Here is a 16,635-nt window from a genome sequence, read left to right on the forward strand (position 1 = left end):
TTTGGTGGCATGCTCATTTTCTGTCGAATACAACTAATCCAGAACAGCTTGACCTTGGAGCCCAGAGGACTCAACTTGATGAAGAGCTTAGTTGGAGCTGAAGTGGCAGAGACCAAATGAATCATATCAACTGTGACCATTATGGGGTTGAAGATGATTCCTAATTAATCTTTGATCCTCTGAGGTATCACATTTCCCAAATCTATATGTCCATAAGGGAGCCAATGAAAATATGAAAGTGGCAATTTACCTAATCCTTGGGCACCATGTCAGGCCATCTACTCATGAAGGCTGTCATTTTCCATTCTACACAAAAACTACTGTCTACCATTTTCTTAACCCAAGTGGAATAATGAGGGCAAACTATGTAATTTAAAAATCTTCCTATGGTCACTGTTTTATTAGCAGCATATTTACTCTTTAAGGAGTTCCTCAAGGGACCTGTTTTTTCAGATTTTGAAATCTTGAGAAAGGCTAACAAACTGACCACAGTTAAATGCATCCTATAAGCAGTGTTTCATGCTAAGACCTTAAGAATTAATCGTATAAAGCATTTTATTGCTTCTCTTTTATTCTTGTAGTCTGATGTCCTGTGAATCTGAAAACTCTTCTTCTCCATTATTCTTTTGAACAGGCATGTCCAGACATCCTCCAGCTCCTGAGATCCCTACCTTTTACCCCCTGTCTCCAGGTGGTGTTGGACAGATTACACCACCTCTTGGCTGGTAAGATCCTTCCTGCAGCCTTCAGTCAGGCATTTGAGCATATGCTCTTCTTTCCATTCGTGGAAATTAGCTTTATGAATGATAACACTTGTGGAGTTGAAGAAATTTCACATCAACAAGCAAGGTGCTAACTTTATTTCATTTCAATTTGAAAGATTAAAAAATATATAGGCTTTGAAATGGATTGAATCCCTTTGCTAATATGTGTAGAAAATGATTGTAGCATTTACTTTGAAGCTTATAGTCTTATGGATTCAATTTGTGGCTTTGGGCATTTGCTATGCCTATACACAGGGCTCAGTGTGGTTCTTCTTGTCTACTTTTTTATGAACAACTTATTTTTGAAACAAACTTAGACACACTGGATATCAGTCTTTGCTATAAAATGAGCAAGTGAAGGAAATGGCAACTCAAAATTCAAAAATACAAAAGCCTCTTTTGGATGTTAATAAAGTAAGCACCAGTTTGAGTTCGGACAAGCGAAAAACTGATGTTTGGGCTTCCTTTTTTCAGAATCCAGACACTCATTATTTTGTTGTTTATATCTAGAAAAATTCTTACTGCTGTTTTCAAAATTCTTTAAATTACAAAGGTAAAGGAAAGGAAATGTATTTTTGGAAGAAAGACTTTTACATAGTGCAGCCTATTTTTATCATGTTATTGTTAGCACACAGCTTACGTCCGTCCCACTCCCATTTCTTGTCCATCCCTCCCTCCCCACTACTCACTCCATGGAAACACTGCTTCAACTTTAGCAGAGGAACCCTCTCCTTTCTTTATCTGACCTTCTGTCCTCAAAGCCCCCTATCACTCCCCCATTCCCTACCTTGACATCCTTATGTTATCTCTTCTTCAGCAAGAAGGGGGCATCCTGTCTTGGAAATTCCAGCTAGCTGTCTGTCTGTCTGTCTCTCTCTCTAGCACTAAATCTCCCAGTCAACTGTTTGAGATTAATTGATTATACATACACTTTCAAATCCACATCAATTATTCTGTCTGAACTTAACGACTTAGGGGCAGTAATCCTGTGCTGAGTGGCAGCTGGAAATAAAGACTGCGCAAATGAGAAATGTGAGATGTAGGGAAAAACAGAGATGGGATTCTCAGAGTGGAGAGGGAATAATTCCAATGAACTGGTCTTGTATTTCTTGACTATAGCATAGGTATATGAAGGGGTGGGGGAGTGCAATGTTTTTAAAATATTTGTTCATTAAAAAAAATAAAATATTTCTTCATTTTTATGTAAATTTTCCCCCGCTTTCCTTCCCTGAAGTTCTCAAAGATTTCTGAAAGGAGTATTTCACCATTCTCATGGTTCTGTTACATTATGTAAACGTGTTATATGTCTTATTTTGTTCAAAGCGTTAGTGGGATCGGGAGAGAGGAAGGGGTAAAAGGTAATTCATGGACTGGTTTGCTTCTCAAGTTGAGGGTGGGAGATTTTCTTCAAGGTAAATGGTGCTTTGGTTGGGTGGAGGGTAAGAAGGGAAGCAGTCCGATAACAAGAAATGCTGTGCTCTCTAATTACCCCCATGGGGTTCTTTTTGAATACCTCCCTCTTCTCCCCTCATCAAACTCTTATTGCTGGTTGGTAACTCGTGTTTTGTCATTGATGGGTTCCTTTCTTCTGTGACCTCAGGCAAGGTCAGCCTGTATATCCCATCACGGGAGGATTCAGGCAACCCTACCCATCCTCACTGTCAGTCGACACTTCCATGTCCAGGTAGGTGGAGGTGGAAACCGGGCACCCCAGGACAAGTTGCTCCTCTTGCGCTTGCATTTCGTGCGCCTCTGCTTGCCTCTCGGTCGGCTAGGAGGGTGCATACCTCAGCCCCGCGTCTGTCTGTGCAGTGTGCCTGGCTCCCACACTAGGTGTCGCAGAGATTCCTGGGTAGGAGCCAAACGCTGCACCCCCCCAGCACCAGCCACACCCCTCGGGGAGACGACGCAGCCACACCTGGGAAACTGTGCATCTGAAAGAACTCACTGCCACCTGACTGTGGGATGTGAAATGTCCTGAAAGCAGACATTCTAAGAAGAGCTTGTTTGATTCAAAATATGCTGGCAGTGGGGTAGTGGGGAGGAGAAAGACTGGTCTGGTCTGAGTTCCGTAATTTGCTTTCTTTGAGGAAAGTTGTATCCATTTAATGCGACAGTGTCTGGAAATGCCCAGATAGTCAAGAGCCTTCCTGGACCAAGGCTGTCCGAAGAGAAAGAACGGTGCTTACTGGCTGTCAGGCCATGCGGGGTGTGTGTCCTAGTGTGTGAATCAGGCCCTGTGTGGACACGTTGTAGTTCAAGCGAAGCTCTGTGAGGTCTGCCATGCCACACTGCTCTGTGTACTGCTTTTGCTTCTGGAAAGGATGGCGTCTGTGCTCGATGTACACACACATTCGTTGTGCATCATCTGTTTGTCCCATGTGGCTTGTTCAGGGGAGCTAGCATCATTGTGCTGGAAGTCAAACTGCTGGGCTAGTAATTGGTTGGGAATCTTCACTTTTGATTATTTGGTATGAAATTCACAATTTCTGTGGTGAATTTCAGCTTTTTAAAAAAATCATTATTTGCTCAGCAAATTGCAAATGTAGCCAGTTGGAGGAGATAAAATTAATATCCTTCCCCCCAAATATATTTTCACACCTTTTAATGTTGCGAGAACTCTCTGGTGAGAGGATTTCCCCCCATGCAAAGAACCAGCATCATGTATCTTTGCAAACAGTACACGTAGCAGAGCATCACTGCTTAATCAAAATATTTGTATTTTTCCCATGCCTCCTTAATGTTTAAAAATTTGTTTCTGATCCAAGCAGAGTTCCTTCTTTGCTTCCCAGATGCAGGGATTAACCATGCTGCTGCGATAAAAGACCTGAGAACACTGTTCTTGTTGAATTAGATGTTCACCTTAAAACAGCTGGAAAAGTGGGGCACCTGGTTGGCCCAGTTGGTAGAGCATGCAGAGCTTGATCTCAGGGTCGTGAGTTCTCAGGTCGTTGTGTGTGGAGCCTGCAAATCAATCAATCAATCCATTTGAAACACACAAATTTCTAAAGCTATTAAAATTTATCCAAAGCATTTATTTTTTATTTTTAATTTATTTTTTCTTGCATGGCAGTTGCCCTTCTTTGTGCTGTATGGTGGGGGACAGTTTAAGATTTTTTTTTTTTAATGCTCTACCAAGTGTACTTGGGAGAAAACCCTTTAGCATGTGCAGTTTTTACCTGGTACCGAAGTGTACCCTTCCCTTAATTTTATTATCCGTTTTTCGTAAGACTAGAGCTTTCAAATAGTACTTTCTTTCCGTATAGAAGATTATTTTAGAAGATGCTGACGGCAGCATTATTAAATTAGGGACTGAAAATAAACTTCCTGTGCCTTATTTTCTCAGTTGTTCTCTCCAGATATCAATAAAGAAGCCAGCCATTTGAGAAGACTTAATTTGACAGTTTACTTGGGCAGAGATATTTTAATGTGGTGTCTTTAGCTTTCATTTAAAAATCATTTAAAAAGCTAAATCTTAATAAAGTGTTGTTTCCAGCAACTACTGAAATTCTTCTTTGAAAACTGCTTTGCAAGAAAATTCACTTTTTTTTTTTTTTTTCTTAAACCTATGCTCCAGCGTCCTCCCAGGAAAAATGTCTGATTCTGTTAGTTTGGAAAAAAATTCTGTTATACAAGGAATAAGTATAAATGTTTCCACTTGAATACAGAGAGAAATTAATTATTGGCCCACTCTGATTCTTAGTTATTTCTCCTGTGTATAAAGGTGTGTTTTCACTTTCAGCCAATAGCAGTTAGTGGATTATTTCAGAATTCTGCCTCCTTTTTGCTGCAGCAGCCACTAATACATGTTTTCTTTTCTTTCCTTCTTTCAGGTTTTCCCATCACATGATTCCTGGTCCTCCTGGTCCCCACACAACTGGCATCCCTCATCCAGCTATTGTAACACCTCAGGTCAAACAGGAGCACCCCCACACTGACAGCGACCTAATGCACGTGTGAGTATGCCTCTGGTTTCACCTGTGAGCGCCTGAACAGCCTGAGGACTTAAACAGAGCTTCTGCTTGCTGTTGTTGAACACTTCCTCCCTCTCTTTTATTACGAAAATCAGTGTCTCTGCCTTGATAATTCCGCCCCTGAGGACTTCAAGCAGCTTGATTCTCAGTGCACTGATTTTAAGATTGGAATGGAACACAGACGTCAAAAGATCAAGGGACCCTTACCAAAACGGAGCAATCTTCCAAGTGTGGGCATTGAATAATCTTGAGCCGTTTAGCAGTTCACTGCCAGGTTTTAATTGGGTTCTGATTGTTGCACCTGATGGTACCGAGGGAAGTAGACAGGACGGCTCCATGCATTTTCTTTTGGACACGCACTTAACCGTGCTCTAGGCTTCAAAAGCACAGAATTCAAGGGAAAGGGGCAGACCAAGCCCAGGATCCCCTATCAGGCCAGGCTCTTCTCAGGATGTTATACCAGGCTAAATTTCCTCAAGAGATCAGTAATTGAATTCCTTAATCTAGGGTCTATAGACGGGGGCAGGAGGATGGGGTTGCAGGGGGCATCTGTGCAGAAAACCCCAGCACATGCAGGCAAAGCCAACATGCACTTGTTTAGGGGAGAGTGTCTAAAGTTTCATTAGGTTCTCAGAGGGGCCCTTGACCAAAGAAGCTAAGAACATCCGTTCTGAAAAGAGGAATAACCACCCATATTATGTGTTCAGCTTTTCTTGAGGTGACCAAGGAGCACGGACTCAGGACTTGCATAGCTATAGGTCAACTTTGTCAGACCAAAGGATCTTTGCTCCTCCTGAGTTGTTTTTCTAACCGGATGCTGTTCTGAGTGCTTGTAGAGCTCCTAGAGGACTGTCCCCGGCCTGAGTTCTTGTCTAGTGACAGGAACGGACGCTCTGCTTCTCTCCTCCCGTGTCCTCCCTCCCCTGTCTCTCCCTCCCCACCCCCTTACCACCCCAACCACCTTTTAGGAAGCCTCAGCATGAACAGAGAAAGGAACAGGAGCCAAAAAGACCTCACATTAAGAAGCCTCTGAATGCTTTTATGTTATACATGAAAGAAATGAGAGCGAATGTCGTCGCTGAGTGTACCTTAAAAGAAAGCGCAGCTATCAACCAGATTCTCGGCAGAAGGGTAAGTAATAGGGTGGGGTGTAAATGTTTATGGTGACCTTGAACTATCTTGTTAAAGGCCGTCATAGAATGCATTTGTATAATCACAGCCACTTTGGGAAGTAATAGAAGATAGGATAATAATCTTTAGGAGGATTAAACGATAGAATGCAAGGTTAACAGTTTAGATTGTACCTAGCACATAGAAAACCTCCTGTAAATGTTAACTGTTCTCCCTGTTATCTTTTATTGGGTGGCTTTTATGTGCCAGGTACTCTGGTAGGCATTAGATAATAACTGCTGAATAAAATAGATTGGGTCCTTGTCTTCATGGAGCTTAATGTCTTGTATGAGGATACAGATGCTAGACAGATAATTAATTACCTGGTGTATAATTAAAACTGTGAGAAATGCTGTGAATGTCAAGAGTAAGATTCTATGAGAAAGAATAATAGGGGGCTAGGGAAGTGCCCCTCTAAGAAGATGGTATTTAGGCTGAGACCTGAGTAAGGAGTAGAAATTAACCACATGACTAGTGGTGAGAGGTGGACCCTCCCCAGATGGAGTGACAGGTGTGTGCATTCATGTCTGAAGCAAGAAAGCACTTGGCCCACATAGGGAACTATGGGAAGGCCTTGCAGTACCAGCCATGCTTCTGGGAGCACCCAGGCAAACACAGGGGGCCACCCCTCCCAAGACAGAAGTAGATCTGTTCTACTCAGAAGCTATGAGGAAGAATTTATATGGGCCAGAGAAGTCTTTATTCTAGAAAAATTGCTCTCCGGGTCTTAAAGTGTACAGGTGCATGGTTTTTGCCTTGCCCCTTTTCTTTTCATTCCTTCTTTAACTCATGCCAAGATACTTTTCAGATCACCTGCTGTATACCAGGCTCTAGGCTACAACCAGGACAGACACTCTTAAGATTTCTTTATCCACCCACCAGCCCAGAGGCTATTAAGTCTTTCCAGGTGTTTTTCTTGGGATTGAAATGGTTTTTAAATATTGGGTATCTGAGGAGTGGTGGAAAAAATTGGAGTCTTTCTAATATTACATTATAATTTTAGAAATGCTTCATTTTAATTGTTGATGCTCTTCGTATGTGTGTGATAGTTATTTCAGTTATGAACTCATGTATTTGTTTTTGCAACCTTTCAAGGAATTCATGATTCGTAAATGAACATTTAGGCGAGGAAGGCCTAACAACCTTTGTAAAACTTAGATGATTGTGTTTTAGCTGTCGTTGTGGTTAATTTTTACCATGTTTGATACAAACCTAATAAATTTCATCATTCGTAATGGAAGACATGCAGGAGATTGCCAAGCCATGTGAACAGATGCGGGCAGCAGGCTTTCTTGTAGTATCGATTCCTGTTGGATAGAATAAAAATGCAGTTATTTTCAATCTGCAGGACACCAGGGTTTCAGGGGTAGGGTGTGGTGGCAGATTATAGCTCTCTTGGTGCCCCATGTACAATACTCCCCCCCCCCGCCCGTGGATTCTTAAACACTTAATAACAATAATTACAGTGATTTCCCAAGCCAGAGCATAGCAGATAAATGATTCCCATCATCTTTGAGGAACTTCACCTTAAAAGCTTAAAGACTGATGACCATTCCCCCTGACCCTTTAAAATAAGAAACCAGAGGGAAAGAAGGGTTGATGTTCTTTTTTCAGTTTATATAAAACTCTTAGCTTTTTTCCATTTTTGAGTTAAAAGTCCCCTGACCCTCCAGTGGGAATTATTTTCCTACTCAAGAGAGTAAGTAAGGATATGATACAGAGGTATGCTTCCTATTTTTAATGCACCTTTCCAACAATTGCTACTTTCTCAGCTCCCTTAACAATCCCCAGATCAGAGCGTGTGTCCTAAAAGATGGTTCTCATTTGGGATCTCTCTCTGTCTTTGATTTGGACACCTGTTTCTATTTATACGTCTCTGAGATCTTTGATTAAGATCAGGTTTTCTATCCTTTCATAACTCCCCTCTGGCAGGGTAGTCCTTGCTAGTTCTTTAAAATTTCTGCTTTAAAATCATGAAGTTTTACACTGGGATAATTAGAATTTTGAAAAGTAGAACTTAAATTCATTCTGGAACATTTTTAATTTTTGATTTTACTCATCTGTATTGTATCTCTAAAAAGAAATGTTCAGTCACATAAATTAAAGTTTTCTTCTTCATGTTTGTAAATAATAATAGCACAAATCTTATTTTAAAAGAAGCCTTTTCAGACCTTCCAGGCTGTTAAGCAAAGTCTATTTGTTGCAAATTTATTGCCAGAATTTTTTTTCTTTTTGGACTGTATACATTTTCCAAAGTTAAATTGGTATTTTCTCAACTTGGGAAATGCTGACAATAAAATCAGATTTTTTTTCAATAATTCAGTTTTTTCACAAGCAAAAGAAAGATAAGTGTTTTTAGCCCATTGTGTTTCAGAAATTCCTGTAAAGAAAGGCCATCTCTCTAATTTGTACTAGACTTTTTGTTTTCATTTACAAGGCTTTAATACCGTTGTTTTACTCTGGTAAATGATCTTTTATTTGTGGGAAGATTTTGGGCATTAGAAGTATCAGGGAACTAAGAGCAATTGAAAATTCAAATAAATAGTTTGTGGCCTGTTTTTTCTCCTTGCATTTGCTCATGTTTTGTTAGCTGGGATCGTTTTGTCAACCTAAATGTCCCGTTTTAAGTAAAAAATAACCGGTGTTTAGGTAAAAGACCTAATCTCCATATATATTTTGAGAGATATGTTTTATAAAACTTATTCCAGGTTTTCTCAGCAAGTTACAAAGCTGCCAGAAACTATGTAAAATTATACCGATGTATGTTGCATTAGTTCAAGAGAGTTCTGACTTGTCAAATGAATAAACAAATTTATAAAAGTTATAATTTTACTTTTTTTTCTGTCTTGTCTGTCCATTTGGTAACATTTTTGCCTCTTGTCAATCATGTTTAGCTCCAGAACTGTATAAATATTAATGATCAGTCTTTTCTTAGAAACAAAACAAAACCCCAAACAGACAATCAAAGTGGATCTCTTCCATAGTGTGCAGTTTGTTTTCCGCCCTGTGTAGGTCTCTAGTACTGGGTCAGTGTTCCAGATTTAGGAAGGCCTGGGCTTGGCAGAAGCCTGGTTTAAACTCAAAGTTCCGCCCCAAACATGCCTCCTTCTTAGGCTTGATTTCACTAAATTGTGTTCACCCTGCTGGTACAAAGAACTCTGTCTCAGGTAACTTATTTTGGGTTTTTTTTTTCCTGCCACCTCCCCAGTGTCCGTCCCCCACCCCCATCCTCCACCATTTTTTAAAGAAAAAGCAAATTACCTGATTTGCCCTCGGGTTCAGACCCAAGTCCTGCTGTATGTGTCCTGCTTCTTAACTACTACACTCTGCACTTCTAAAGCGATTGAAAAAGAAGCCATCTGTCCTATCCCAACGCAGAGGCCCAGCGGTTCTGGGGTTTCTGGAGGAACTGAATCCGCTGCCCGGCCCTTGGGCACCTCCCAACGGGAAGCTGGAGTGGGAGGGTGGGGTGTGGCAGAAAGTGCTTCAGCGTTCTTGAGGTCAGATCCCTGATCCTGGAACAAAGGAGCCCAGGGGTTTTCTTGAGGAACTAGCCATGCCCCAGGAGCCTCCCCCACCAGCGCTTTTCTCTCTCATTGCATCTCCCTTGCTCCTCTGTCCTTTCCCACCCCAGTTCAGCCACACCTTTCTTTTCTTTGTCCTTGTTAAAAACTAGGACAGGGAAATTAAAATCACTTAGAGGGCAGCTGAATGAGAAAGAATGCCTAGCACCCTGCAGCTGAGGCTAGCGGGAGTGGGCAGCGGGGCGGCAGAGCCAGCGTGTGCGTGCCTGCGGCGTGGGTCAGGTCTGCCCTCCCGTGGCTGTACCTCCGTGCCATCCTCTCTGGCTAGCTAGTTCCCCAGTCCAGCTGGTTCTCCTGGAAGTTTCCTCGGGAGATCCTGGCACCAAAGAACTGGGGAAAATACTTGAAAATCATCTGCTAGGGCACCTAAGGGGAGTCGTGTGCAAACATATGCAAAGCAACGTGCAAATGTAAGCTGCTTAAATTCCTGAATGGATGCCTTGCGTACATAAGCTATTTTGCTGTATATGATACATAATTATGTCTGTTATTAGAAGGGAAACGGAAAGTTGGCAGGGTATCAGGCACTCCATTCTCCACGTTCAATACTACGGTCTCCGGTGCTAGATGGCAAAATAAATCTAGATAGCACTCCTTGCTTTCCAGCAGAAGGAAGCCAAACACCATAGCCGTAAAGAGCGCACGCGTGACTGGACAGTGTTGTCAGCGTGCCTCCGCTAGACAGGTAGTGTGAGGAGAGGGTGACAGGACGGAGGCAGACTGACTCGAGGTCTTAGGAAGAAGGTTTCAGACTCTTGATATGACAGAATGTGACAGTATCCTTGTGAGGTGAGGAGGCATCTGTGCGGAAAAGACATCTGAAAATGATCACATTTCGCATAAATGAATGGAACTTGGTCTCAAATACCAGAATATGGTACAGACTGAAAAAGCACTAAGTCAGGTGTTGAGGTTCACCAGTGAAAGTTTTTTCTAATTTATACTGGAAAAGAGGAAGGGTGGGGGACAGATCATTTTACTTCGGATATTTAATTGCCTTTGATGTGTTTCATGTGATACGGGAGAACAGAATAGAGACCAAAGTTTGAGTTTCACTCTCGCCGCCAGACTCTGGGCTTCTGCAGCGCTTGCTCTTCTGCCGTCTAAAAATAAGTCAGAGTTTCAGTGCTTAATATTTTCATCCTTGAATGTTTGAAACGTGAAATATATATAATACCATTGCTCTTTTGCCTACTTTGATTTGTTTTCCTTCTTTTTGTTTTAGTGGCATGCCCTCTCCCGTGAAGAGCAGGCTAAATATTATGAATTAGCACGGAAGGAAAGACAGCTACATATGCAGCTCTATCCAGGCTGGTCTGCAAGAGACAATTATGTAAGCTCCTTCTGCATACCAACAGTTCTCTACCTTCACTCATTCTTCCTGTTATTTTTTTAAAGATTTTATTAATTTGACAGTGAGTGAGAGAGAGAGAGATCTGCACAAGCAGGGGGAGCAACAGGCAGAGGGAGAGGGAGAAGCAGGCTCCCTGCTGAGCAGGAAGCCTAATGCAGGGCTGGATCCTAGGACCCTGCGATCATGACCTGGGCCAAAAGCAGACACTTAGTGGACTGAGCCACCCAGGTGCCTCTCTTTCTGTTACTTTTGTGATGAAAATGTGTTTTAGAGTACAATTATCTCCCCCCATCCTACCTCATTCACTGGGGACACATTTCAGGACCCCCAGTAGATTCCTGAAACCACCAATAGTACTGAACCCTCTATGTACTATGTTTTTTCCTGTTCATATATACCTATGATAAAGTTTATAAAGGAGACGTAAGCAATTGACAACAATAATATAAAACAAAAACGTAACAATAATACTATACTAAAAGTTATGTCAATGTATTCCCTCTCCCTCAAAATATCTTATTGTACTGTCCTCACCTCTCTCCTTGTGATGATGTGAGATGATAACATGATGACACGAAGTGAGATGACTGATGTAGGCATTGTGAAGTTGTGTTAGACTTCTCTTGGCCTGCTGATGCCATGTTTTAGGAGGATTGTCTGCTTCCAGACCATGTTTGACCAGAGGTAACTGAAACTGTGGAAAGCTTTGAGCTGTCATAGCTTTTTACCCTCTGGTTATATAATACACTTTTTTTTTAAAGATTCTATTTATTTATTTGACAGAGAGAGATCACAAGTAGGCAGAGAGGCAGGCAGAGAGAGAGAGGAGGAAGCAGGCTCCCTGCTGAGCAGAGAGCCCGATGCGGGGATGGATCCCACGACCCTGGGATCATGACCTGAGCCACAGGCAGAGGCTTTAACCCACTGAGCCGCCCAGGCGCCCCACATAATACACTTTTAAGGTAAAACTTAATCCAAAAAATCCTCTAAAATGTTGGTGAAAAATGATTTTTTTAAAAAAGCCTGTAATCTCAGAGTGCCTGGATGGAGCAGTCAGTTAAGCAGCCAACTGTTGATTTCATGGTTTCAGGATCATGGGATCAAGCCCTGCCTTGGGCCCTGCACTGAGCAGAGACTCTGCTTGAGATTCTCCCTGTCCTCCCTCTGCCCCATTACCCAGCTTGTGCGTGCTCTCTCTCTCTGTAAAAGAAATACTTTTTTTATTTTTTAAGATTTTATTTATTTATCTGACAGAGATCACAAGTAGGCAGAGAGGCAGGTAGAGAGGAGAAAGCAGGCTCCCTGCTAAGCAGAGAGCCCAATGTGGGGCTCGATCCCAGGACCCTGGGATCATGACCTGAGCTGAAGGCAGAGGCTTAAACCCACTGAGTCACCCAGGCACCCCAAGAAATACATCCTTAAAATAAAAATTAAAAGCCCATAACCTCATCATGTAAAGGTGACATTAGTAATAACTAGTTACATTATCTTCCAGGTATTTTCTTTCTGTGTATATATGGTTTTTTAACTTGGATGTGTGTGTGTGTGTGTGTGTGTGTGTGTGCATACACTTTGATGTCATGCTCTCAAACATAAGAAGCATTTTTCCTGGGCACCTGGGTGGCTCAGTGGGTTAAGCCTCTGCCTTCGGCTCAGGTTATGATCTCAGGGTCCTGGGATCGAGCCCCACATTAGGCTCTCTGCTCAGCAGGGAGCCTGCTTTCTCCTCTCTCTCTGCTTGCCTCTCTGCCTACTTGTGATCTCTTTCTGTCAAATAAGTAAATAAAATTTTTTAAAAAAAGCATTTTTCGGTTTAGCATAGTGTTTCTATGTATCAGTTTTAATGGCTATATTATTTTCAATGAATGTCACAATTAACCATTTTTTCCTGTTTCTTAGACATTTAAATTACTATTTTTTTACAATTGGAAATCTACAATGAAGCTATCTATACATAATTTTTTTTTCTGTGTTTACGGCTATTATTTCTGTAGGATAGATTCACAATAGTGGAATTGTTCAGTTAAAGGATATAAACATTATAAAGGCTCTTTGATACTTACTGTCAAATTTCTTTCCAAAAGGATCTAATTCTTTTTTTTAATATGTTATGTTAGTCACCAGATATTATCTAATTCTTAAGAAAGAATGTATTCAAGTGACTGTTTTGCCACAGACTAAGTAAAGCTGGACTTAAAAATTTTTTTGTTTCATGTTACTGAACCTTGATGTCTAGTATGTATTTTATTCAGATGGAGTATTATATTTTTTAAGTTGTACTAATTGGCTAGAAATACCCCATTTATAAGGCCTGTTATTTTATTAATTTAGAATTTGTGGATTTTACTAATGTGTTCTTGATACAGCAATGACTATTACTGAGAAAGTATATTATAAATTATATATTTCAGTTTTATATTTTATTAAAGGGAATAATTTTGAATATTTAAGCTCCTAATTTAAAATTTTTGAAGATCATTTTCAGTGTTCCATGTGCACCTGGCATTAGAAAAGCCAATTAGGACAGCCTTAATATTACATAAATTGTCCCTTTTCAAAAGGGTGAGGGTGAAACCATTAATATATAATTTAATGTGTGACCACTGCTGTAGATGGTCCTGTGGGACCCCATGTGTGAGGTCAGACATCCCATATAACGGAACACCAGGACTTTTGGCACACATTTGTTTCCTGTAACGTGCTCCGACGAACGTCACCGCTGGTTGGGATCTGAAGCTTAAGCGTTGGCTACAGCTTTGCCACAGGAAGGAAGAGTCATGGGCTTGCTACTAAGGAGCAGCAGCTCCTCGGACTCTCCTGAGCTCTTGTTGGGTTGTTTTAATAAGTACCATATGCCTGTTGTCAAGAACTGTTTTAAATGTTTTCTGTGATATTTCTAATCCTTACAGTAAGTTAGGGTCATGAATAGTGTTATTGCATCTTAATGCAATATGGGGGAAATGAAGGGGTCAGACAGGTTGAGTAATTAGTCCAAGGCCATGTAGTGGCTAAATTGCAGTTATACCTGGGTCTCCCCAACTCTGAAAATCTATGCAGTTTGCCTTCTCCGCAGGAGACTAGCATAGTCTTTCCAGCGCCTTCTTAAGTCAACTGCTTTAATTCAAGAGTTTTCTCCCCTGAGCTGTGCTTCTGTTCTCTGGGCAACAATTAGCATCTTTCTGGACAGATTTGACCCATGGGAGAACTATGCTGTGCTGCGGATTTATATAGATTTAGCATTGCTTGCTGCACATCTTTGAGGGAAGTTTCCGTTCTGAATCTTAGGTAAAGGATAAAATTTTAAAAAGAGATAAATACATATTCTGTCCCTCTCTCCTTTTCTCCATGTGGGGAGATGAGAAGAAAGTAGTTTTGAAAAAGCCAGTATAATGTGAATTTACCTTTAAAGATGTTCTTCTGCAGAATTTTTAAAGGAAATTTTTTGGCATAACTTGATTGTGGGATTCCCCTGGAATGGAAAACCCAGCTTTGTTACATACAATTTTTATAACTATAAATATAAGCCTATTAATTACCAAGGCAAACAGAAGTCAATCAAGTGATAGTGCTTTAGCTAAAGAGATTATTTTTTTTTAGATCTTATTTATTTATGTATTTGATAGGCAGAGAGGTGGGTGGAGGGGGGGAGGGAAGCAGGCTCCCTGCTGAGCAGAGAGCCCAATGTGGGACTTGATCCCAGAACCCTGGGATCATGACCCGAGCTGAAGGCAGAGGCTTTCACCCACTCAGCCACCCAGGTGCCCCTAAAGAGATTATTCTTAAAATAGCAGCATAGGAAGGGAGTCTAAACAAGATGCATGCCTTGTATCTTAGCAGTTAGTGTCCTTATCCTCATATTAAATATTATATCAATTTTTAATATTAAAATGCTCTATTCTGTGGCATCATAGATTTTATAACTTCAGTACTTATCATTTTTTTGGTAACTTTTATAACCAAAGTTTTCATAAATCAACAATACACATATTTTCTTAGGTGAGATCAACCAGATATTTGTATTGTTACAGCTTTTTAAATTTAATGCTTAATATCCCCAGTATTATATATCATTTTAATGAAGAATATTTTTATATTAACCACATGCAAATGAGTTTTTTGTATAAGCTGACATGAGAACATCCAAACTACTTAGGTCTTTTTTGTCTGCATAAAATGTTGGTTCTCTTGAAACAGTGGTTCATACCGAGACTCTAATACAGGTCATTTCACAAAGGCACTAGCGGTCCGACACCTCAGGCCATGGTTGAGTATGCTGGGCCTGCACAAAGCAGCAGAGATGTGCTGAGATGCTCAGATGGTGCTCTTTGGAGCCAAGAGCCCTGTGGGGAGGGCCTGAGGGACCCGGCCTGCTGCAGCCACTGGAAGGAGCTGGGTTCTGGCAGTGAGGGCCACCTGAGGGAGGGGTGGGGACAGACCAGACCAGGGTGGATTGGAGGCGAGCAGGGCAGAGAAGATTCCTGGAAGAGCTGGCACTTGACATGAGTATTGAAGAGTAAATGGGAGCCCCGGGGAGAGAGTGAGAATTTCCTGACACAGGAAACAACCTCATAGTATCTTCTGAAAGCCACAGTTATGCCATTTGCAAGGAAAATAGGGGAAGCCCTTGAGAAGCATGCTCTCCTTCTGTCTGCTCCCCTCCTCCCAGAGTGCTTTTAATAACAGCGTTAAAGGCAACTCCATCATTTTTGATAGGCCATTTCCCAGAGGCACGAATATCTGCCGTTTCCAAGGATAGTTTGAGTCAAGCTCCCAAAGCTTTAAAGCTTCAGTGATCAGGCCACGGGACGTGTCGAAAAACTATCCTGAGGTGCATAAAAACATAGACTTTTATACATTCACACAGGATGTGCAATGTAATCTTACAGTTTTATGTTGTTAATGTGATTATCACAGCAGACAGAAGCTAGAACTATTGGATGTGGTGTGTGTTCTGTATAGTTCTGTGAAAATACTGTCCTAATTCCGGGTGGCCATTTACTGTACACAGAAACTGAGTATGTACTGTGTCTATTCGCTATTATAATTCCTTTTTAGGGGAAATTATGAAGAAAAACAGAAAATTAGACTACCATAAATGGGGCTTAAAGTTGTAAATCTATGCTGAAGGTGATTTCAAGATGTATTTAAGATTGCAGGAGTATTCGTGTTATTGTATCTATTTTAGGATACAAGGTCCAAATTCGCCAGAAGTATCTTTGAAATGACTTTCTCAGGTTCAGACTTATCTTTGTGCTGCTATCCTTGATGATGTCATACCTGTGCCAAGGGGGCTAAGGGTCTTCACCTAATGTCGTGAATTTTTAATGACAGGGTGGAATTGAGGAAGGGAGGTTTATCATGAACACGACCAGAAGTGGGTTCCAAGTGTGGTGGTTGATAACAGAATGCCTCCGTAAGTGGGCTTGGCTTGAGTGGGCATCTGTGGTCACAAGCCTAGGACATCACTACCTTAGTGTGTAAGTGGGAGGCCACTTCCACTGTCAGTTTTGATAGTAAAATACGAAGCAGGGGGTCAAAGTTCACAAAGACGTAAGAAGTCCTCTCTCTTTTGCTGTTTCTAGGTAGAGATGGTCCATTAGAGAGTGAGAATGAGGCATCTCTGTCTCTTTGTTGCCTGTCTGCCTTTTGTCCCGTTGTGTCCTTTCACGCCTGTGTGCACAGTCCAGTCTCTAATGTGACCGTGTGTCTGTCTCCTTCCAGGGTAAGAAGAAGAAGAGGAAGAGAGAGAAGCTCCAGGAATCGACGTCAGGTAGGCATACCATGTGACC

The 16,635-nt window shown here is 41.4% G+C and overlaps 1 protein-coding gene across 4 annotated transcripts in view; it reads left to right on the forward strand.

Moving 5' to 3' along the window:
- LEF1 (lymphoid enhancer binding factor 1) overlaps positions 1 to 16,635 on the forward strand; it is a 117,091-nt gene that overhangs the window by 86,631 nt on the left and 13,825 nt on the right. For 2 of the 4 annotated variants that reach the window (XM_045997886.1, XM_045997885.1), the window contains exons 5-10: positions 635 to 725; positions 2,365 to 2,448; positions 4,598 to 4,720; positions 5,707 to 5,869; positions 10,718 to 10,825; positions 16,568 to 16,616. In XM_045997886.1, coding sequence (XP_045853842.1) covers positions 635 to 725; positions 2,365 to 2,448; positions 4,598 to 4,720; positions 5,707 to 5,869; positions 10,718 to 10,825; positions 16,568 to 16,616 — 618 coding nt within the window. The remainder of the gene's footprint in view (positions 1 to 634; positions 726 to 2,364; positions 2,449 to 4,597; positions 4,721 to 5,706; positions 5,870 to 10,717; positions 10,826 to 16,567; positions 16,617 to 16,635) is intronic. The other 2 variants (XM_045997888.1, XM_045997887.1) reach the window with 1 other exon arrangement.

The sequence above is a fragment of the Meles meles genome, chromosome 2, assembly GCF_922984935.1.
Source record: "Meles meles chromosome 2, mMelMel3.1 paternal haplotype, whole genome shotgun sequence".
NCBI lineage: Eukaryota > Metazoa > Chordata > Mammalia > Carnivora > Mustelidae > Meles > Meles meles.